Source organism: Microcebus murinus, chromosome 6 (assembly GCF_040939455.1).
Source record: "Microcebus murinus isolate Inina chromosome 6, M.murinus_Inina_mat1.0, whole genome shotgun sequence".
Classification (NCBI taxonomy): Eukaryota; Metazoa; Chordata; class Mammalia; order Primates; family Cheirogaleidae; genus Microcebus; species Microcebus murinus.
In genome coordinates this window covers 92,204,430-92,228,578 of record NC_134109.1, presented here as the reverse complement: position 1 = coordinate 92,228,578, position 24,149 = coordinate 92,204,430, and the positions used below count along the sequence as shown (strand labels likewise).

Here is a 24,149-nt window from a genome sequence, read left to right as displayed (position 1 = left end):
TGAGGAATGATTGCAGTACACTGTAAAAGAAATCATTCTTACAAAACAACATCGAAAATAACATTCTAGCATGTAAATGGTTGGGTCTAGAAAGACAGGGTGGTGTTGTATATTTTGTACACAATTTCTGTATAAGGAGAGTAAAATATAGAGTATTTATATGTTCATTTTTAAAAAAATTAATGATAAATTACCCTCCTCCCTTCCCTAGTTACTGCCAACTAATTTTTTCTCTATATATTGTTAGTTGGTCAATTAATTTCTTTCTATTTATAGTAGAGATGGGGGTCTCACTCTTGCTCAGGCTGGTTTCAAACTCCTGACCTCGAGCAATCCTGCCGCCTCGGCCTCCCAGAGTTCTAGGATTACAGGCATGAGCCACTGTGCCCGGCCTGTTAATTGTTTTTATTATTTGGACAGTCATCCTCAACAGATCTTATTCTAATTCATAACTTTTTCTTGAAGTGAAGGGTTTGCGTCTCGATTTGGTGTGCTTCCCTGACAGGTCGGCGTCTTTCCTGTGTTGCAGCACACGAAAAACTTGAGGCAGGTGAGAGGCAAGATGGGAGCCACGCTGTACTGGTCGAGGCCTCACCATGCATGCTCTGTGTTCTGGAAGGTCACGTCTTGGCAGAACACTTGATTCCATTTCTAGGTCAGAGGCGGAAAGGTGTTCTGTGTTTGGCAACCTTGGAAGTTCTCTTTCCAATTTCAAGTCCTTTGAACGTTGCCTGATTTGTAGTCCTCTCAGTCCTGGCTGTGGCAGCAGTGCTATTATTGCTGATTTTTTTCCCCTTAAGTCTTGAGCCCAGGAGTCTGATGGCACTCCGACATGACTAAAGCTCTTTATTCCATCAGTCAGAGCTTGTTAGATGGAACAGCAGAATTCCCTCTGTTTGAGTAGTTGAACGTGTAGCTGTTCTACTTTCAGATAGCTTATGGCACTCCTCCTTTTCCATTTTCAAAAAATATTTTCATTCCATTCTTTGAGAGTTGTATAAAGTTTCAGGGTCATTCTTAAGGTATAGCGGGAAAAGTTCAAAGCCATAAGATTAATCTGTTGTAATTATAAGAACAGCTATGATTTATTGATCTTTATTGGGCATTTTGATGCTCACCTTATACAGGCAGGTGATGATATCCTATTATTTGAATTTAGAAGACCTGACTCCAAAGTCAGCGTTTCATTGTCTTATATGTGTTCACAGAAAGCCACTGCTGAGTGGGAGTGGATTTTACAGATTTTGCATTTTTATCAACTTCTTGGGGACTTCCCAGCTTCATGGTGGTGTTGAGAAGCATGTTTAGCTATGGGTTGGGCATTCTATTGCAGTGTCATATGGCCGTGTCCATTATGGGGCTGTTCCATACTATTTGAGATATTACTCAGCAAACCAAACAGCCACTCCTATTTCCACTGTATTGCCTATATCTTACAAATGACATATTCTGTGTGTGCCATTTTTTCTGTTATCCTATATCTATAAAGCAAGAGGTACTTGTCACAAACTATAAGAACTATAACATCCAGTGTTTCAGTGAATTTTTTTCCATAAATTCTTTTTTATTTTTATTTTTTTTTCTTCATGTCACCAAAACATTTGTACATAAATTCTTACAAATACTCATATTCTGATCTCAAAAGAGGCTTGACAACAAATAATGTCTTTTGGATAAATGAGTCAGTGGTCTCCGTAAGTTTTTTAACTTATCTCATTTGAGATAAGATTTTAACTTATCTTTTTAACAGTATCTCATTTGAGTCATTGACAATGGTCTTCCAGAACATTTTCTGCTTTCAGGAATCATTCCTATACCCTCTTCTGTCCTAACATACAAGTTGTATTATTTGCTTACTGAGTTATGTGGGTCACCTAGTAAAGTGACTATAACATCCCAGAAATAGTAGATAGACTACTGGGTTGAGACTGCATGGTTTTTTTCTTCATCTTAGTCTTTTTCTTTAAGATAAATTATGAATGTTTAGAGGAAGCTCTTACAAATGAGGATATGTTTGGATGTCCTGGAAGCCTTTGGAAATGTACATTTAATTCAACAGTATTTGCAGATAATTTTATTTTTTCTCTGAAGAACTTTTTGGAATATCACCATCTGTTGGAAGTTAGTCTTTTCACTTCGTTTAAATGGGGGAAGTGGAATATTTCAATGTAACAGGCATATTGATAAATATTAAGCAAAATGATATGCAAACTTAGATCCTATCAGTTTTTAGCTGTGAACCATCTCCCCTCACTGCTAAGGCTGGATCTATGACATTCCTATAAAACAGTGTGTTGACAGGAATGCATTTATGAATCACAAGTTATACGTGAATGTGTAATGCAGTTACAACCTGATATTCTGAATTTGGATAAAAATCAAACTCATCTTTCAATAAGCAGACAAGGAAGAACCAGATTCTAATTTCCCTTTTACAAAGCTGTTAGATTTACACCTACTTCTTTCTATTTCCACCTACTTCTTTACACTAACAAGACAAGCTCTTTGTTTATAATTTTATCTGTTCAATTCTTGACCTATTAAGGAGGCTGGAAACATATCTGCAGAAATTAAGGTTAGTAAACTGATGTGCACAGAGTTCACAGGCTGTCTTCTCTTGTGGAAATGTGGTCCTAGCTGTTGGGCAGTGTGCATCTTGTTTTTTTTTTTTTTTTTTTTTTTTTGAGACAGAGTCTCCCCTCATTGCCCAGGCTAGAGTGAGTGCCGTGGCGTCAGCCTAGCTCACAGCAACCTCAAACTCCTGGGCTCAAGCAATCCTGCTGCCTCAGCCTCCCGAGTAGCTGGGACTACAGGCATGCGCCACCATGCCCGGCTAACTTTTTTCTACATATATTAGTTGGCCAATTAATTTCTTTCTATTTATAGTAGAGACGGGGGTCTCGCTCTTGCTGGTTTCGAACTCCTGACCTCGAGCAATCCGCCCGCCTTGGCCTCCCACAGTGCTAGGATTACAGGTGTGAGCCACCGCGCCCGGCCTGCATCTTGCTTTTGTAGTGAAAGTAGCTGTGCTTCACTCCAGGGTGTAGAGATTGTAATGGTCTGAGAGAGTGGTAGCCAGCACTCACTGGGTAAACACACGTTGCCCCTACTCATGTCTGAGTGCATTATAAAATGCCTCTTTTAGCCTACTTCCCACCGAGTCAGTTCTCTTCCTCCCTTCTGCTGTCTCTATTATGTGAATCCCCCTAGAATGCCAGGTATGGGTCAACAACTGCACCATTAAAAAATAAGAAAAGGGCTGGCGCGGTGGCTCACGCCTGTAATTCTAGCACTCTGGGAGGCCGAGGCGGGCGGATTGCTCAAGATCAGGAGTTCGAAACCAGCCTGAGCAAGAGCGAGACCCCGTCTCTACTATAAATAGAAATAAATTAATTGGCCAACTAATATATATAGAAAAAGTTAGCTGGGCATGGTGGCGCATGCCTGTAGTCCCAGCTACTTGGGAGGCTGAGGCAGCAGGATTGCTCGAGCCCAGGAGATTGAGGTTGCTGTGAGCTAGGTTGATGCCATGGCACTTACTCTAGCCTGGGCAACAAAGCGAGACTCTCTCTCAAAAAAATAAAATAAAATAAAATAAAATAAAATAAAAATAAGAAAAGGCTACTGTGTTTTAACATGACACATAAAAACACTGATAAATTTTATATTTCTGTGCCATTCATTGGTATTTGAACATTTTTTTCCTAAAAGAATCCATGGATAAAGGTATTAAATTATATGAAATAAGATATGGCAATATCATTCTCATAGATACTGATGTTCTGTGCTGTTATCTGAAGAACGATGGTTATATCCACATGTTCCTATTTCTACATCAAAATCACTTGGGGCTGGGGGAAGTGAAGTCCATATGCTACATAGAAACACTAAAACATTTTATTAGCCATTTAAAAAATTCAACATATTTTCAGGTAAAAACATTCTTGACAATATACTTCATATTTCTTTTTAAAAATGTCTACCTATTCTCTATTGAGCTTTATATTCCTATTCCTTTTATGTCTTCACATGTATGGCAAACATGTGACTTGTGTGCATATCTGCAGGGAAAAAGCAATTCCAAAATGTGAATTTTGATGTCATGTTGCGTGATGTTTATGAGAGAAGTTTAAAATGTTCATAAGGATTGGCTTCTTTGAAAACCCATAGGCAGGTATAGTTATTGGAAGAATTTAGATAGGAACATGGCTAAAACTGTGAGGTCTAGGGTCGGTAGGAAAGAAATAAGAAAATGCATTTTCCACGTTGAGTATATAACTGAATTGACTCCCCATTGTACCCTGGCTCCCAGCACAGAAAACGCTTTCAATCAATATTTGTTGAATGAAGGCGTGAGTGAGGGCCAGAAGTATCTTTACAGAGAACTTGAAGTGGTGCCAGAGAAAATAATCTTATTTGAGAGGAAAATACCAAGGGACTGAACGACTCTACGGGGGAAATGAAAAATGTCATGATTTTTCTGCTTGCTTTTCATTTTGAAACCACAAGAAAAACAGACATGATGAGGATTTATGGAAGATGGTACCAAGTATCAAGAAGACTTATTTTTTCTTGGATTTGCTATGGCCAACAAGAAGCAGACAACCCCCAAATTTATGGCTTCCCTCTTTGGGGGAGCCCATTGGAAGGAAGGACTTTTTGATAGAGGAGCTGCAAGGGCAGAAGTACAGACCCCTCAGCCCAACATCTCTGAGGATCTAAGCTTTAATCCCAAGCAATTTATTACTATAGCTGCTGGCATCAAAGAAAACTTTTGATTCCTGAATCAAAGAAACTACGACTGAGGTTTCTAGCCCTGAAGGAAGGAATACAAAGAGAACAAAAAATATGTTAGAGATGCATACAAGATTGGAATTTAGGAGACTTGGGATCTAGTCCAGCCCCATATCTAACTAGCTGGTAGATTTCTAACTATTCATTGCCTTTTCTAGGCCTCAGTTTCCTCTTCTGGAAATTAAAACATTCCCTTCCCGAATACTCCCAACTCTGAAATTGCCAAAACCCCCATAAATAAGACTCACTGTTAGATTGGAATGCCCAAGTAGCTTTTGTGATGGATAGAGCCCCTAAAAGTGATTGCACCTAAATTGAATTTCTTTCTGTGATTTTTCAGGTACTGGTTTCATTAAGAATAGGCTTAAAAAAGTTACATGCCTTGCTAAATAAAGAACTTGATGAAGCTACTCATAATAGTATTGCTAATAAGTTTCAATTATTGAACACTTAACACAGAGCAAGCAATGTGCTAAAGCTTTCTGTGGATTATCTCACTTAGTTCTTAAAACAACCCAGCGAGGTTAGCAATGTTGTTGTCTCCATAAAACAGTTGAAAGAATGAAGCTTAGCCTAAAGAACTTGGGCCGGATCATACAAGGCAGGAAAGTCAGAATTTGAACCCAAGCCTACATTGAGAAAACATCACTCTCTAAATCTGTGGTCCCCCAGCCCCATGGACGATGACGGGTACCAGTCTGTTTGCCTTTTAGAAAGTAGACTGCACAGTAGGAGGTAAGGATGAGCAGGAGGTGAGCCGGCAGAGAAACCAGGGAAGCTTCATCTGTATTTACAGCTGTCCTGTTGCTCATATCACTGCATAAGCTCCGCCTCCCGTCAGATCAGTGGGGGCATTTGATTTTCATAGCAGCGCAAACCCTCCTGTAAACTGCACATACAACGGATCTAGGTTGTGCGGTCCTTATGGGAATCTAATGCCTGATTGATCCGAGGCGGTGATGCTAGCGCTGGGGAGCAGCTGCAATACAGATTATCATTAGAGAGGTTCGACTGCACAGTAAATGTAATGTGCTTGAATATCCTGAAACCAACCCACCCTAGCCCCCCATCCCTGGTGCCAAAAAGGTTGGGGACCGCTGCATTTGGTATAAGTCTTGCACAGACATTAAATTCTTTTTAAGGATGATGAGTAGATCAAATCAAATCAAATATGTATAGTATTAGTACTGTTTGTGGCACATGGTAGCTATTCAGTTAATATTATTCCTCCCCTTTCTTTTACTCTCTGTACTAAATGTGGATAATAAAGGGAAAGTATGACTTTCAGAAAAAATGTCTGGCCCATCTAGAATATAGTTTTAGAAAGATCTGCCTTATGATAGGGGATCCTAAGGTTGGAGTCTATGGCTGACTTTATTATGTTGCTTCACAGAGAATTTGAGCTATGGCGTGTGTGTATGTATGAGAGAGAGAGAAAAAAAATCTTTCCTCTTTGCTCTTAACTAAAATCACTCTCCTCTGTCTTATTCCCTGACACAAATTAGAATATGTTTTATTTTTAAAATAAGGAAGAAGATTATTGACTTTCTCTCAGCAGGCAATTATCACCAATAGTATATGTTGAGGAAGTGGGTGTTTCTTAGTTTCTATTGTTAATCTGATGAGAGTGAGGGTGGAGAGCGCTTTGAAAAAATATTTGTGTAAGGAGGAGAGATTGAAGTGAGCTGAGTAAGAAAGTAAGTCTTTTGCTTGTACCAAATTCGGGTCACTCTTAACTTTTTAGACAATATTTCTTTGAGGTGTTTAGATACTACTTCCTCAGGGAGTTTCGGAGTTTAAATATGTGACCTTAGGCTCAAGTGCTCTTTTAACAGATCCTTATTTTTTATTTTATTAATTTTTAGTTTTGGGGCTCAGTGTGCTTTTTACAGTTCTAGGGGAGGAAGGAACATTGCCTGCATGTTGACCTAGGAAGCTAGCTTGCTGATAGCTACTCATACTTATGTAGGACTTACTATGTTCTAGACACTGTTCTAAACTTTATGTGTGTACACTAACTCGATCCTCACAACTGCCCTCGGAGACAGCTTTACCATTGTGCCTCATCAAGACTAAAATGTGCGGATGGGGCACTCTTGATTTTGCTAGAAGACGTTAACGAAAGGTTTTCACACAGCTGGATCTCTAGTGACGCCTGATTTATAATAGCAATTGCAAGATGTTGCTAGCAAGATGTTGTAGCAATTGCAACCCTTGCAAGGGTTGTAAGGCTACGAAATGTGTAAGATGCACTCTAATTTTGAAGAAGGTAAAATAAGAAAGCATATACATGTTAGAATGAATAAAATATGATATTCACATTTTATAGATGAGGATCCCAGGGCAAAAAGTGGTTAAATACATTTTCCAGCGTTACGTGACCGGATTCAAATCCAGGTGACTCGTTTCTAGAGGCTGTACTTTTAACCTCCATGTATTGTCTGTGTCTCAACCATACACTGGGATTGATCTCATGCTAACATATGGATAGACTGGCCGAGACCCAGCTACGTATCCCCTCATCGTGACACCTGTGATAGAACAGCACTAGCTCCAGGCAGTGTGTGTGGTACGTATGACCTGCCTCCAGGGCTGTGATGAGGATGGCTGTGCTAACACAGGTAAAGCACTTGACACCTGGGCCCCAGGCTTCAGACCCATTTCCAGCAAGAGCAGGAAAAGAGGGACACCTTGATGAGTTGGCTTCCCCAGTGTCAACAGGCTGCAGTACATGCAGGAGATGGTGTGTGTTAAATGTGGTTTGGTTGTTCCAGATGTTAAATTCCCATATTGTGTGTTCTCAGTGTTTCCCTTTCTGCTGTAAAATGCCAACATAAAAATAATTTATGATCTTAGATTTCCATATTTGAGCAGTACGGTATTTTCTTTCTGGAAAACAGGCCCCAAGAACACCACTCAGGACTTGAGTAACATATAAGAAAGCAAAAATAATTTTTTATATGAAAACCTACCATCCATTGAGACTTAACATTAAGTTGTCTTCACCTAGTGGTGATAAGCAATGGTGAGATAACACATATGGGATTGCAGGATGGGGTCAGGAGTGTAGTCTGTTATAAAGACTAGAATTATTTTCCGTTGAAAGATGGGATGATTCCATTAACTGCAGGCTTTGACCGATTGGGCCAAAAGCTCAGATAAGGAAACTGTCACCGTCAACACCATGCCCAAACCTTGAAAAGTCTCTTTGTTGTCACTTTGAAAACCTGCCTGCCCCTTGAATCCATTTATTCCTCGCAGCTTTCTTATTCTTTAGAATTCTGGTCTCTGTTAACCCAGACCAGCCTGGTCAGTGTGACTAACTTTGGACAAACTCTATACAGACTCCAACTTTGCTGAAGGTTTTCCCCAACTGAGATCTCTGTTTTATTGTTGGATCATGGATTAAGGTCTTCAAGCCAGGTCCTTGGGGTAAAATGGGAGGTGAATTCTGAGCCCAGGAAGGCTGTGTCCCCTTTCCCTGTTGCTGATCATACTGTCCTTTACCAGGACTCCTCTCTCCCAACCCCTTTCCTGGATGCCACCACATACAAGCCGTAAAGGGCAGAGATAGATGATACTGTGATGGAGACAAATTTTGTGGTATAGAATGTTCTATGAGATAATTTATGAGTCTAAATTTAAGTTTGTTGGCTTGGCACAAGTTCAAAGCACTGCACTGTTTGCGGTGTATCTGATTGTAGTTTTACATAGCTAGTCGTGAAGGAAATGAACATCTGAAATCAGTCTGAAACGGTTCAGACTGTCTTGAACCAGTTTATGCCAGTCTAAACCAGTAAAAGCTATCTTATAGATGGCTTGAACTTGTTAGGAGCAGTTTGATAAAATGAGAGCAAGTGTGACCAAGTTGGAAGTAGATTTATTATAATTAGTCAGCACCAGCTTGATTTAATAAAATATACTTGGAACCGTTCAAAACTTATGTGAGCCAATAAGAACCTGCTTGTCCAGGTCAGAACCTATTTGAGCTAGCTAAAACCAGTCTGAGGGGGGTGGGGAAAGAACCAGTCTGAATCAATTAAAACTATTAAAATGAGACTCCAATAATTTTGGTTAGATACATCTGGTCGTAGCCAACATGGTTTTAGAGCGGTCAGAAATAATTTTGTAGGTATAACCTCTTTTAACTCATTCTAAACTAATTTGAACCAGTCAGATTCTTTTGAACAAGTATGAGTTTGCTAAAATGAATTGGACTGTTTTGTATGGGTTTGAACCTGTTTTTAAATTTATTAGAACTCTTTTGAAATAAGCATATCTATTTAAAAAGAAGTGCAAATGGTTTGAACCAACAACAAAAAGACAGGATTAATTTGAAAGTGATCTTTGTTGACTCAGCAAATTACTTTGAGCTAGTCAGAAACTTTTTTTTTTTTTGCTAGAAAAATATGTTTTGAGCTGTCCAGAGTCAATTTCGGAAATTGTTTCAGGTCTTAAGAGTGAGTCTGCATGTCCTCTATGGGGAAACTAGAGTGAGCTAACATTTAAGTATTCAGTGTATGCCAAGCTTTGTACTGGGTGCTCCACAAACAGTATCTCATTGAATCCTCAGAACAATAGTGTGAGGTAGTATAGTATCTTTTTTTCCATAGAACAGAAACCCAGAAATCTAAAGCTCAGAGATATCCAAGTAGTTGGTATGTGGGAGACTTGGGATTCAAACCCAGCTCTGTTTGACTGTTGTTTCCTGTTATGCTACCTTATAATATATAGGGCCAGGCATGGTGGCTCATGCCTATCCTAGCTACTCAGGAGGCTGAGGCAGGAGGATCACCCATGAGTTCAAGGTTACAGTGAGCTATGAGTACACCATTGCACTCCAGCCTGGGTGACAGAGTGAGACCCTGTCTCTTAAAAAAAAAAAAAAAAAAAAAAGTCATACCACTGATCACTTTTAAGCCTAATATGCATTTATAAAAAAATAAGTAATGGATGTGAAGCTTGAGGTGAAAGAGACATTAGACTTGGAACTAGGAGATCTAGATTCTAGATCATGTAAATCAATTTGTCTCTCTGGGTTCTGCTTTATCCTTTTGAAAACTGACCTGAGAGAGTGAAAGGTTTGAGCATTTTTTTTCAGATCAAGAGAGCAGATAATTGTCTTAAAGGTGTGGTCTGAGAAATGCAAACCATGGTTAATATTGGTGGTGGTATCTATACCTTCAGTTTGTGGTATTTGGTTTGTTAACATTTCCTTTATGATGACTTGGCTAGTATTGCTATCATGAATAGAAAGCAAAACTCACAAGAATCATTTGCAGACTCATGTGTGATTCTTCACCCATGAAAATTAAACACATTAAATTGTTGGTACAGCAAGGATAGTTTCATCTAAGTCTCTGAATTCCACTTATGTAGGTTTTGAGAATCCTAGAATATTGATGCCATTGGTAACAGCATTTTCTCCTATACCTTAAATGGTATAAAAAACATAGTTATAGAAAAGACCAACTTTTTTCAAATTAAAAGTAAAGAGGAAATAGGGCAGGCACGGTGTCTTCTTGCTTCATTCTTATTGCAAGATTGGAGTTGCTCTCTGCTTCCCCATTCAGTTTGAGGAGAACTCCACCCCCCCAAGAGATTAAACATTACCTGGACCTACTTTTCAATTTTTAGCTCTTATTTCTGAAATAATTTGGTGCTAGGTGAGATGCCATGATAGGACATGCTAGCATGTGGATGCCCAAGTGGTCATCTTTTGGAGAGGAATTCTGTGATGTGTCATTAATACTGGCGACCCACACCTGCAAATACAGAAGCTACTCCCATAGGAAAGCCATCATCTGTCAAGTGTCACTCTTTATAGTGGGTAAATAGAATTATGAATGTTTGTAGAGGCTCTGCCCTTTATCGACAAACTGACCATGTCTGAAATGTGAGATCACAGGTCTGTGCTAAGGCACTCCAAGGAAGCACCCTGCAGTGGCTCTTGGGCCCCGGCATTTAGGATATTTCAGCATAAGGTGAGTCACAAAGTTGAGGATGAGGGTGGGGAGGTAACCTTGGAAATCCATACATATTCTTGCCTAAGTTTTTATTAATTTTATTGATCTATAGAAATAATCCTATAGGAAGCACTGAGTATGACAACAATGTTTCTGGATATGGGGTTGGATGAAAAAGAGACAAGGGCATGAATCTAATGTAGGGCATCTGGTGTGCATGTGGATAGGAGAATGTGTGTGTTTGGATGGGCAGGTCGAGTTGTCCATGGTGATGGACAACTGATTTTTCTGATTTTCAGGGCAGTTTATTGGCATTGATTGGTGTTAAGGGGGATAAAGACAGGTTGGTTAATGGGCACAAACATACAGTTAGAAGGAACAAGTTCTAATATTCAAAACCAGAATAGGGTGACTATAGTTAATAATATATTATAAATATTAATTCCAAAATAGCTAGAAGAGAGGACTTGAAATGTTTCCAACCCATAGAAATGATAAATACTCGAGGTGATGAATACCCTATACACCCTGATTTGATCATTATACATTCTATTCATGTAACAAAATAACACATATACCCCATAATATATTTACATATTATGTATTAATAAACATTTTTTAAAAAAATAAGTAGCCTTCCCTGGAGAGAGACTTCATTTTCATCTGGACTGATATTTTGGGTTTAAATCTATTTATAGGATAAAAACAAATCATGAAAAGTGCTGATTGCAAAGGACCAAAAATAACCATGGTTAAGTATTGCTGGTAAAAACAAATTTTTCTTCTTTAAAGTGGGCTTTTGTTTTAGTCAAAACTGAAGAGCTGAATTTTTAGCAATTCTTGTTAGAAGACCAGGGTTAAGTATAGGTAAATGAGCCCTATAGTTGTGGAACTATTGTCTCTGAGCAGCAACTGCTCAATACTGGAACTCACTTGGAAGTGAGCAGTGATATTCCAGACAAATCTGATTTAATGGGTATATATTGATAATAATTTATGAGGAAGCTGCAAGCCAAATTTTACTTGTGAATTAACAGTGTCTGGAACTGGAGTTGATTAATGTGTGCAAACATACAGTTAAAAGGAATAAGTTCTAGTGCTCTAAAGCAGAATAGGGTGTCTATAGCCTAGTATGTATTTCAAAACAGCTGGAAGAGAGGACTTGAAATGTTCCCAACACATAGAAATGATAAATACTCAGCCCTTAGGAGGGAACCAGTGGGGATCGTTACATATTCTATGCATGTAGCAAAATATCGCATGTCTCCCTAAGAAGTGGAGCTAATAGATGGGTACAAAGCAACATAAAAGGATGTGAAACACCAGGAAGGGGGTGAGAAGATGGGGGGCATGGGTGTGGGATAAAAACTTAACCATTGGGTACAATGAACACTATTCTGGTGTTGGGCACACCCAAAAGCCCTGACTTAAGCCTTGTACAGAATATCCATGTAATCAAAACACTTGTCTCCCCTTGATTAATATTTTGAAATAAAAAAGAATTAGGCCGGGCGCTGTGGCTCACGCCTGTAATCCTAGCTCTTGGGAGGCCGAGGCGGGCGGATTGCTCAAGGTCAGGAGTTCAAAACCAGCCTGAGCAAGAGTGAGACCCCGTCTCTACTATAAATAGAAAGAAATTAATTGGCCAACTGATATATATATATAAAATGAGCCGGGCATGGTGGCGCATGCCTGTAGTCCCAGCTACCAGGGAGGCTGAGGCAGAAGGATCACTCCAGCCCAGGAGTTTGAGGTTGCTGTGAGCTAGGCTGACGCCACGGCACTCACTCTAGCCTGGGCAACAAAGCGAGACTCTGTCTCAAAAAAAAAAAAAAAAAAAAAAAAAAAAAAGAATTAAGTGCCTTCTAAGAAACAGTAGTAACATGAAAATAAATAGGATAAATGAAATTGCTTAGATGTTCATTTTCTCTGTTTTTATGAGAGAGAAAAGCCAAAGATCCAGTGGTAGGAGACTTTGAAATCGGAAGGGAAATTGGAACCACTTGTACTCTAAGATCTCCTATTATTCTTTATAACTTTCCTTTATTAGTTTTGTTCTATATGGTCTGCATATACGACTAAGTGACTGCTATCTTCTTCTTGATTATCATTCTTACTTGAAATTTTTGTCTTAATAGTACTATAATGAGCATGTTAAAACTAAACTGTTATTTACTGTTTCAGTAGCTTCTCCGTTAGCAAGTTTTTAGGTCCTTGGGACCCTAAAATGTAACCCTCTCTGCACAGAAGCCCTAGATATACAGGTGTTATGCAGAAGGACTTGTTGGACTGAATATTAAGTAGTCACTATATTAGTGGATGAGTGTGATGTTTTCTAGTGGATTTTAATCAATATACATTTGCTTGTATTTTGCAGGTGAACCACTGAGTTCTTCATTATGTCTGATGGGGATTATGATTACCTCATCAAGTTTTTAGCTTTGGGAGACTCTGGAGTAGGGAAGACCAGCGTGCTTTACCAGTACACGGATGGTAAATTTAATTCCAAATTTATCACGACAGTGGGGATTGATTTCAGGGAAAAGAGAGTGGTAAGTTGTAAATCCTTCTATGTAAAAATGTAATCTTTGAGTCAACATTGGCCTGTTTCATTTACTTTGTAAGAGTTAAGAGGACAAAGGTTGGGATCTAAAATTAAAGAGTGTGTGTGAAAGTGAGTTATGTTCGATCCCGGCGATGTGATTGAACAGGCTGCGTTGAAGGACACTTCATATAAAACCAAGTAGAGAAAGTAAAAGTGAATAGTTTACTTACGTTTTATTGTGGCTCGTATGTTCCCCTTTTGGCTTGTATGTTCCCCTTTGAACTCCACAAAAGTGACTTGTCTACCTTTGTCATGAAGCCTGCCACCCACCCTGTCCCACGTAGCCCTGTTTTGTGGGCTATACCTTCCACCTTTGGTATCTTATCATTTTTATTGGCATTCCTCTTAATTAAAGCTTCAGCAATTCCACATGGAACAGTCAGTGGCAGAACTCATCACTGCTGCCAGGAGGGTGAGGTTGGAGTAGGAGTGGGGAATGCTGGTGGTGGATGTGACGTTCTGCAGAACATTCTGCAGAATGTTAAAAAAAAAAAAAAAAAGAACCTCAAGACTGAATATTATTTTAGCGGTGGAAGGGAATGCAGAAGGCTGTGGTGTCATAGTTGCAGATGAAGGAAGATGGCCTTCTCCACGGACTACATTTCTTGCTGAAAAATCCACTGTTACCACAAAGCAGGTCAACAAGTGGTCAGGAGGTTCATGACAAAGGCCCTCAATGGAATGCATTCTACCTCAGGAAGATACAGAGTCCCTGGGGCGAGACAGAAAGTCATTGCCGTTTACCCACTCTAGGTCTTTTCTTCTACTAACAGAGAGTCTTTTTTTTTTTTTTTTTTGAGACAGAGTCTCACTTTGTTGCCCAGGCTAGAGTGAGTGCCGTGGCGTCAGCCTGGCTCACAGCAACCTCAATCTCCGGGACTCAGCGATCCTACTGCCTCAGCCTCCCGAGTAGCTGGGACTACAGGCATGCGCCACCATGCCCGGCTAACTTTTTTTTTTTTTTTTTTTGGTATATATATTTTTAGTTGGTCAATTAATTTATTTCTATTTTTGGTAGAGACGGGGTCTCGCTCAGGCTGGTTTCGAACTTCTGACCTTGAGCAATCCACCCGCCTCGGCCTCCCAAAGTGCTAGGATTACAGGCGTGAGCCACCACGCCCGGCTAACAGAGAGTCTTATAGAGACTTAGACCCACTGGGTAAGAATGGGATCCTAGTGAAATTTTTAGTATTGACATATAATTGGTAGAATCTATATATATGTGATTATCTTTAATTCTTATTTTATAACCTTGTTTTTTTTTTAAATAGATTTATTAAGATACAATTCACAAAAAGTAAAATTGATCCCTTTAAAGTATAAATTCAGTGGTTTTTGGTATTTTCCCAGAGTTGTGCAACTATTACAGTTTAATTTTAGAACATTTTCATCACTGCAGAAAGAAACCCCATACCTGTTAGCAGTGATTCCTTCTCCCCCTGACCACCATGAGTCTACTCTCAGTGGATTTGCCCTTTTCTGTACATACCATATAAATGGAATCATATAATATGTGGCCATTGCATCTGGCTTCTTATACTAAGTATGATGTTCTAAGGTTCTTCCATGTTCTAGCATGTATCAGGACATTCTTCCTTTTTATGGCTGACAAATGTTCCATTGTATTGATATATTGCATTTTGTTTATCCATTCATTTGCTGCTGGACATTTGGGTTTTTTCTTTTTAGCTATTCTAATTATTGCTTCTATTAACATTCATATACAATTTTTGTGTGGATATTCTCTTGGATATATGCCTAGGAATGGAATTACTTGGTCATGTGTTATCTCTATGTTTAACTTTTGAGGAATTTCCTCAGATGCACCATTTTACATTCTCATTAGCAGTGTATTGAGGATTCCAGTTTTTCCACATCCTCACAAACACTTTATTTCCTACTAGATTATAGCCATCCTTACCTGCATTATGTTAATATATAGCATATATGATCATTCCATGCTGTGCATTATAAGTTTATAAATATCAATTTTAAATCCGAAAAACCAAAGGCCAGTGAAGGAGTTAGACTGTGTGAGGTTGTGTATGTGAGTGCGTGTGTGTATTTAAATGAATATGATATGCAAATAGTTTTAGCCCTTACATTTAGGTCTGTGGTCCATATTGAGTTAATTTTTCTGTGTGGTGTGAATAGGGGTTCAACTTTATTCTTTTGCATGGGGATATCCACTTGTCTCAGCACCATTTGTTTAAAAGACCATTCTTTCCCCCATTGAATGTTCTTGGCACTGTTGTTGAAATCACTTGACCATAAATGTAAGGGTTTATTTATGGACTCTAAATTCTATTCCATTTATCTCTATTTTTATCTTTACATCAGTACCATAGTAGTGTGATTATTGTAGCTTTGTAATAAGTTCTGAAGTTGGGGAGAATGGGTCCTTCAACTTTTTCAAGATTGTCTTGGGTCTCTTGAAATTCCATATGAATTTTAGGGTTAGCTTGTTAATTTCTACAAAGAAGCTAGATGGTATTCTGATAGATATTAAATCGAATCTGTAGGTAGATTTGGGGAATATTGCCATCTTCCTAATATTAAGTTTTCTGATCCACAAACATGGGATTTTTTTCCATTTATTTAGACCTTTTAAATTTCCTTCAGCAATATTTTGTAGCTTTCAGAGTATAAGTTTTGTACTGTTGTTAAATGTATTAAGTATTAATATTTTAATATTTTACTGCTATTATAAATTGATTTTATTAATTTTTTTTTTTTTTTTTGAGACAGAGTCTCACTTTGTTGCCCAGGCTAGAGTGAGTGCTGTGGCATCAGCCTAGCTCACAGCAACCTCAAACTCCTGGCCTCAAGCAATCCTACTGCCTCAGCCTCCTGAGTAGCTGGGACTACAGGCATGCGCCACCATGCCCGGCTAATTTTTTCTATATATATTAGTTGGCCAATTAATTTCTTTCTATTTATAGTAGAGATGGGGGTCTCACTCTTGCTCAGGCTGGTTTCGAACTCCTGACCTCGAGCAATCCGCCCGCTTTGGCCTCCCAGAGTGCTAGGATTACAGGTGTGAGCCACTGCGCCCAGCCGATTTTATTAATTTTATTTTCAGATTGTTTATTGCCAGTGTACAGAAATACCATTTATTTTTTAAATTCTTATATATTGGAATCTTGCTGAACTTGTTTATTAGCTCTAATAGTCTTTGTGTCTGTATGTATTTATGCCATAGGATTTTCTGTATATAAGATCATATCATCTGCTAATCTACTTCTTTTCCAATTTGACATGTTTTATTTCTTTTTCTTGCTTAATTGCCCTAGCAATTAACCTTCAGTAAAACACTGAATAGAAGTAATGAGAGAGGACATCCTTGTCTTGCTTTTCATCTCAAGGAGAAAACATTCAGATATTCACTATTAAGTATAATAAAAGCTGTGAGTTTTTAAATAAATGTCCTTTACTGGGTTGAAGAGATTCCCTTCTATTCCATATTTAAATTTTTTTATTATCATGAAAGGGTGTTAGATTTTGTCAAATGCTTATTCTATATCTATTGAGATGATTGTATTTTTAGTCCTTTATTCTGTTAATGTATTACATCAATAGATTTTTGTGGCAAACCAACCTTGCTATTCCTGTGATGAATTCCACCTGGTCTTGGTTTATAATCCTTTTTATATATTGCTGGATTCTGTTTGCTAGTATTTTGGTGTGTATATTCAGAAGGGATATTGGTCTATAGTTTTTTCCCCCCATCCTCATGATGTATTTGGTTTTGGAATTAGGGTAATAGTGGCCTCATAAAATGAGTTGGGAAGTTTTCCCCTCCCAACTCATATTCTATATTATGGAAGATTTTGGAAAGGATTGGTGTTCTTTAAACATTTGGTAGAATTTATAAGTGAAGATATTTGTGCTTGGGCTTTTCTTTATGGGAAGTTGTTTGATTACTAATTCAATCTATCAGTTATAGATTTAGATTTTCTGTTTCTTCTTAAATCAGTTTTAGTCATTTGTGTCTAGGAATTTCTTCATTTACATATTCTAATTTTTTGGCATATAATTATTAATAGTTTCTTCATAGTCTTTTTATTTCTGCAAGGTTTGTAGTGTTGTCCTTTTATTTCTGATTTTAGGAATTTGAGTCTTCTATTTTTATCCTTGGTCATATCTAGCTAAAAGTTTATCAGTTTAGTTGACCCTTTCAAAGAAAAGATCATTTATTTCCACTCTAATCTTTATCATTTGTTTTCTTCTGCTTACTTTGGGTTTAGTTTACTCCTATGTTTCTAGTTTTTTAAGGTGGAAGCTCGAGTTATCAATTTGAGATTGTTCTCTTTAAATATAGGTGTTTATAGCTATAAATTTTCCTTTGAGTAATGCTTTAGTTTATTCAATAAATTTTCAGATGCTATTTTTGTTTTCATTCATCTAAAAGTATTTCATAGTGTCCCTTTTTTCTTTTTTGACCCACTGTTTATTTAAGAGTGTGCTATTTAATTTCCACATATTTGTGATTTTTTTCCATATATTTTTTGTTATTGATTTTATCCCATTGTGTTTGTATAACATACTTTGTATAATTTTGGTCTTTTAAATTTATTGAAGCTTATTTTATGGCCTAACATATGTTGTATCCTTGAGAATATTTCACGTGTATCTAAGAAGAATGTGTATTTTGCTGCTGTTGGGTGGAGTGTTCTATAGGTGTCCAGTTGGTTCACAGTGTTGTTCAAGTCTTCTATTTCCTTGTTGACCTGGCTAGTTTGTTCTATCCATTATTGAAAATGGAGTATTGATGTCTCTAAATATTATTGTTGTCTACTTTTTCCTTTTTATCCCTATGTCTGCTTGATAGGTTGACCCTTTTATAGGTAATTAATAAAATATCCTTTTGTGTATCTACTAACAATTTTTGTCTTAATGTCTATTTTGTCTGATATTAGTATTGCCACTCCAGCTCTCTTTTGTTTGCCTGGTATATTTTTCTCCATCCTTTTACTTATAACCTCCTTGTGTCTGACTCTAAAGCATGTCACTTATACATAGCATATAATTGGAGGACATTTAAAAATCCATTTAGTCAATCTCTTTTATTTGGAGCCGTTAATCCATTTACATTTAATGTAATTACTTATAAGGTAGAATTTATGTCTTCTATTTTACTACTTATTTTATATTAATATATGTATTATATCTTTTTTGCTCCTTGATTTCTCTATCACTGCTTTATGTTAAATCAGTATTTTCTAGTGTATCATTTTAATTCCATTTTCTTTTTTTTTTGCTATATATATTTGATTTATTTCTCAATAGTTTCCCTGGGAATTACAATTATCATATTAATTTTTAACAATCTAGTTTTGATTACCATCAATTTAATTTTAATACTATACAAAACTTTGCTCTTATATGACTGTTTTCTCCCCTTCCTTTGTGGTGTTATTGTCATACAAGTGGCATCTTTATACAATATGTGGCTATCAACACAGATTTATACTTATTGGTTTATGCAATTGTATTTTAATCAGATGGAGAAAAAGAGTTTATAAACCAAAATACATTTACACTGTCTTTTATATTTACTTACGTAGTTACCTTTACTGTTGTTCTTTATTTCTTTATGTGGATTCGAATTACTGTCTAATATCCTTTCAGCTCAGTCTCGAGAGCTGTCTTTGCTATTTATTTCTTACAAGGAAGGTCTGTTAGAGGTGACTTTTTTCTTTTCTTTTTTTTTTTTTTTTTTTTTTTTTTACCTGAGAATGTCTTAATTTCTCCTTCAATTTTAGAGGTTAGTTATGCTGAATATAGAATTTTTGGTTGATAGTCTTTTTTTCTTTCGGCACTCTGAAAAGCTGAAAATCTCTCAAATTTTTTTCTGCCCTTTTCTATGTCTCTTTGTTTTTTTTTGTTTTTTTGTTTTTTTTTTACAGGACATCCAATATATATATGTTGATATGCTTGATGGTGTTCCACAGCTCTCTGACATGCTCTTCATTCTTTTTCTTTCTGTTTCTTATACTGGATAATCTCAATTGACTTATCTTCAAATTCACTGATTATTTTTTTCTACCATTTCAAATCTGTTGTTCAGCCCCTATATTGAATTTTGCATTTCAACTATTGTACTTTCAACTCCAGAATTTCTATTTACTTCTTTTTATATCTTTATCCTGTATATAGTGAGCCATTTTTTACATACTGTCCTTTAATTCTTTATACATAGTTTCCTTTAGTTCTTGGACCATATTTATAATGGTGAATTTAAAGTCTTTATTTAGTAAGTTCAACATCTGGGCTTCCTCAGGAACAGTTTCTATTGCTTGCTTTTTTCCTATGTATGAGCCATATTTTCCTGTTTCTTTGTGTCTTATAAGTTTTATTGAAAACTGGATGTTTAAAATAATATAATATGACAACTCCAGAAATTAGATTCTTCCCCCCAGACTGGGTTTCTTATTTTTGCTGCTTATTTAATTATTTTTGTTGTTGTTGTTTGCTTAGTGACATTCCTGGGATAATTCTATAGAGTCTGTATTCTTCATTGTGTGCAGCTGAAATCTCTACTCAGTCAACTTAGTGGACACCTAAGGAAGAGACAGAATTTCTTAAATTCCTTGAACCAATAAGTCTCTCAAATTTTTTTGGTTAGTTTTTTTTTCTCCTTTTGAGGTAGGGTCTTGCTCTATCACCTAAGCTAGTGTGCAGTGGCATGATCACAATTCACTGCAACCTTGAACTCCTGGGCTCAAGTGATCCTCTTGCCTCAGCCTCCTGAGAAGCTAGGACTACTGGCATGCTCCACTATGCTCAGCTAATTTTAAAAAATTTTTGGAGAGATGAGGTCTTGCTATGTTTCCTAGGCTGGTCTCAAACTCCTGGTCTCAAGTGATCCTTCTGCCTTGGCCTACCAAAATGCTGGGATTATAAGCATATGCCACTACACCCAATTGGTTAGACTTTTTCTTTTTTTTCCTTTTTTTCAAGACAGGGTCTCACTCTGTTACCTGGGCGAGCGAATAGTGGTGTCATCAAAACTCATTGCAACCTCAAACTCCTGGGCTCAAGCAATCTGCCTGTCTCAGCCTCCCATGTAGCTGGGACTACAGATGTGTACCACTATGCCCAGCTAATTTTTCTATTTTTTGTAGAGACAGAGCCTTGCTACATTGCTCAGGCTGTCCTTGAAATCATGACTTCAAGCAGTCCTCCTGTCTCAGCCTCCCTATGTGCTAGGATTACAGGTGTGAGCCACTGCCCATGTCAGGTTAGACTTTTGTTACCCCTAAGTAGTATTGACTGTGGTGTTAAATAATTGCCTCTGATAGTTTTCCACAGATGCCCTGGGGATAGGGCTGTTTTCATAGAGAAAGCTCTGAGTGAGGTCAAATAAAGACAAAGCCTACAGACTGAGCTTTTCAGGGAGCTTCTGATAGTTCTCTGAAGACAGGAGTTTTAGGGAGCTCTAAACCTATTCTGCCTCCACCGTCCACAGGGGCTGCTAGACTGATGGTTTTCATGGCTACCATAGTTGTACATTTCTTGATTCTTAAGGCTACTGTAGAGCTAGAACAAGGTGGATGGGAATAAGGCAAGTTAAAAACACCAGAAAACTTACTGTTTTTTACTGATATTCAGTCATTTTTCTTGAGTAAATGCTCATTCGAATGTTGCAAACCTTTAATTTCCAGAGTTCTGAAAAAGTTGATTTTGACAATTTTTACCAGTGTTTCTGTTGCTTTTATGGAGGAAGACATTTTTGGAGGTCCTTTCTCTATTGTTACAGAAGTGCTTTCTATAAAATTATATGAAGAGCACTTTTTAAACACGGGATGGGGAAAAGCCATAGGAAGGTAATATTTCCTAAAACTAGTTAGTTATTCAAGGGAGCCTTGAGGAAAGGCAAACCGTTATTTTTATGTAAATTATTGCATTATTTACATTTATAATTATAAAACATGTATATATTTTAATACAAATTGTTATTCAAATAAAATTATTTGACATAAAATACAAACATGATTGTATTTCAGATGAGATTCTTTTTGGAAGTTTATATGCTTCGCAGATTTGTATCAAATAGAAAAGTGGTAAGAGTTAACTAGTGTCAACAGTTCTCTTATTTTCTCCTTCACTTTGCTGTTTTAGGTGTACAGAGCCAACGGGCCGGATGGAGCCATTGGCAGAGGCCAGAGAATCCACCTGCAGTTATGGGACACAGCAGGTCAGGAAAGGTAGGAGATCTTCAGTTATCTGCTCCTTGCTGAAGGAAAGAGAAAAATAACTGCAGTCTTCACACAGTGACCTAAGCAGAAAAAAGCCAGCAGATTGTTGATTTGTACCTCAATAAGATGTGTTGCTAAATTGGCAGGGAATTTATTACTCGGAGATGATAATGGTGGCTTTATTTCATACAAGGTCAAAGGAAAAAAATGAATCCTTTTCAAAATGGACCTTCTCACTTTTTCTTTTCTTTTTCTTCTTTTTTAGACTTACATACACTTTTGTCCACTTACTTTGGCTATTTACTTAACTACAGGAAAGCTGCAAAGTTGCATGCGTTATTCTTACCTGATTGTTGAAACCTAGTGGAAAATCTGGCTGGAATGAATCCATATGGTCAGAGGTTACTTGACCAAAATAAAGCACATGAAATCTTGATATAAAGTTGCTTTTAGCTAGCTCTAGCTTTTGTTTTCTCTCACAGCTGCCATGAAGGATTTTGTTTATTTTTTTTTTTTAACTTTTTATTATGGAAAACTTCAAGCATTTTCCAAAGCAGAGAAGATAGTATAATGAACCCATGTACCCATTACTCAATTTCAATAATTATCAAGTTGTGGTCACTCATATTTCGTGTATGTCTCTTACCACTTCTCACCCTCTCCATATTATTTGTCTGCAAATTCTAGAGATGATATTATTTCATTTGTAATCATGTTGATATGTAGCTCTGAAAGGTAAAACTTTTTCTGAGGAAAAACTAATATTGCTATTTAGATGACAAATTTATACCTGTATTTTCTTCCTTGCAGCTTGGGGATTGTCATTTATAGGCTTTGCATATAGGTAAAGGGAGAGGAAGCTGACTGGTAGAGGGAGAGAGAAGAGACAGCAGGATAGAACCTTGGAAGGTAGAGAACCAAGAAAGGATAGGGTCTGAATCAATATACCCTATGCTATACTATACTATCTATAACTATAACTATACTATACTATCTATAACTATACTATCCTCACCCTAAAGCCAAAGAAATGGTTATCGGAGATAAGAGATTTCTGTAGAGACTGGCGTTAAAAGGTCATGGAACACATTGTAGGACCAAAATGAGCCTTCGCAAAAGGAAATCATACACAACAAGCACCATGGCTTTTGGCCTACTTAACTCATCATTGTACAATAAATTCTTGGCTGAAACTAAGAGATCACGAGCTAGTTCTCTTCAACCCTGCCCAACAGGCTGGGCTTTCCAGTCACATGATCTGTTAACACTTAAGTTGATATAAATGATTAATAACTGTCCTACACACTTTTGGAATATCATTGTGTAATTTGTTATTGATAAACTTTTGTAAGAGGCTGAGGGCATGGCCTGTAGCTTTGCATCTCAGGAGTTGGGATTATGGCTTAGCTGACCAATCTGCTTTTGCGTTCCTAGGTTTCGTAGCTTGACGACAGCGTTCTTCAGAGATGCTATGGGTTTTCTTCTACTCTTTGATCTGACAAATGAACAAAGTTTCCTCAATGTCAGAAACTGGATAAGTGAGTATTACTGTTTCTCTGCATCCTGCTCCCCACTCTCTGGAATGGAAGGCTCTCTTTTACTCTGCTTCTGTTGTAAATTATTTTAGAGGAGCTCCTAATTAGTGCAAGTGCTGTTTAAAGGAGCAAGGCTTTTAGTTTAAGGGCAAAGATAATTAATTGAAATACTCTGCTTTTCCTAGTAACATTTACTTTGATTTGTTGAGTACTTCCTGTGCTCCAGGTACAAGGCAGCATTTTAAGTGTAATCGCCTAATTAGTCTGTTCTAAGGGGAATTTTATCACTATTTTATAGATGAGGAAGTAGAAGCCTAGAGAAGTTAAATCTCTAAGTATCTCCTTGTCTGTTGTGTGTTATCAGTTCTTGCATCATCCTTGGGTGTTACATAGCTATTACATGGATGTGGATATCTTTTGAAGGCTTAATGGATCATACCCTTGGCCCTATAAGGTTCCATCTCTGCTTTTAGGGTCAGAGCATCTGCCAAGAGGACCCTGCCATGGAAAATTCTACAATGCATTAGCAAAAGCAGTGTCAGTACAATATACATCAACCTTCATTTTGTCTTGTTGGAGAGGTTCTAACCTCGGAATTGATTGGCTAAATAGCCATTTAAAATCCTAACACTTGACCAAATAACAGCTTTCTTTTCTCTTTCTTTTTTTTTTTTTTTTTTTTTTTGAGACAGAGTCTCACTCTGTTACCCAGGCTAGAGTTCCGTGGCATCAGCCTAGCTCACAGCAACCTCAAACTCCTGGGCTCAAGCAATCCTCCTGCCTCAGCCTCCCGAGTAGCTGGGACTACAGGCATGCACCACCATGCCCTGCTAATTTTTTCTATATATTTTTAGTTGGCCAATTAATTTATTTCTATTTTTAGTAGAGACAGGGTCTCGCTCTTGCTCAGGCTGGTTTCGAACTCCTGATCTTGAGCGATCCTCCCACCTCGGCCTCCCAGAGTACTAGGATTACAGGCGTGAGCCACTGCGCCAGGCCCAAATAACAGCTTTCAAATGTACATTTTTCTTCTTCAGTTGTATTAGTG

General features: G+C 37.6%; 1 protein-coding gene across 3 annotated transcripts in view; it reads left to right on the top strand.

The window, feature by feature from the left end:
- Positions 1–24,149, top strand: part of RAB27A (RAB27A, member RAS oncogene family) — a 75,283-nt gene that overhangs the window by 32,302 nt on the left and 18,832 nt on the right. For all 3 annotated transcript variants that reach the window (XM_012783095.2, XM_012783098.2, XM_012783096.2), the window contains 3 exons: positions 13,138–13,312; positions 21,490–21,575; positions 23,001–23,104. In XM_012783095.2, coding sequence (XP_012638549.1) covers positions 13,160–13,312; positions 21,490–21,575; positions 23,001–23,104 — 343 coding nt within the window. In that variant the 5' untranslated portion in view covers positions 13,138–13,159. The remainder of the gene's footprint in view (positions 1–13,137; positions 13,313–21,489; positions 21,576–23,000; positions 23,105–24,149) is intronic.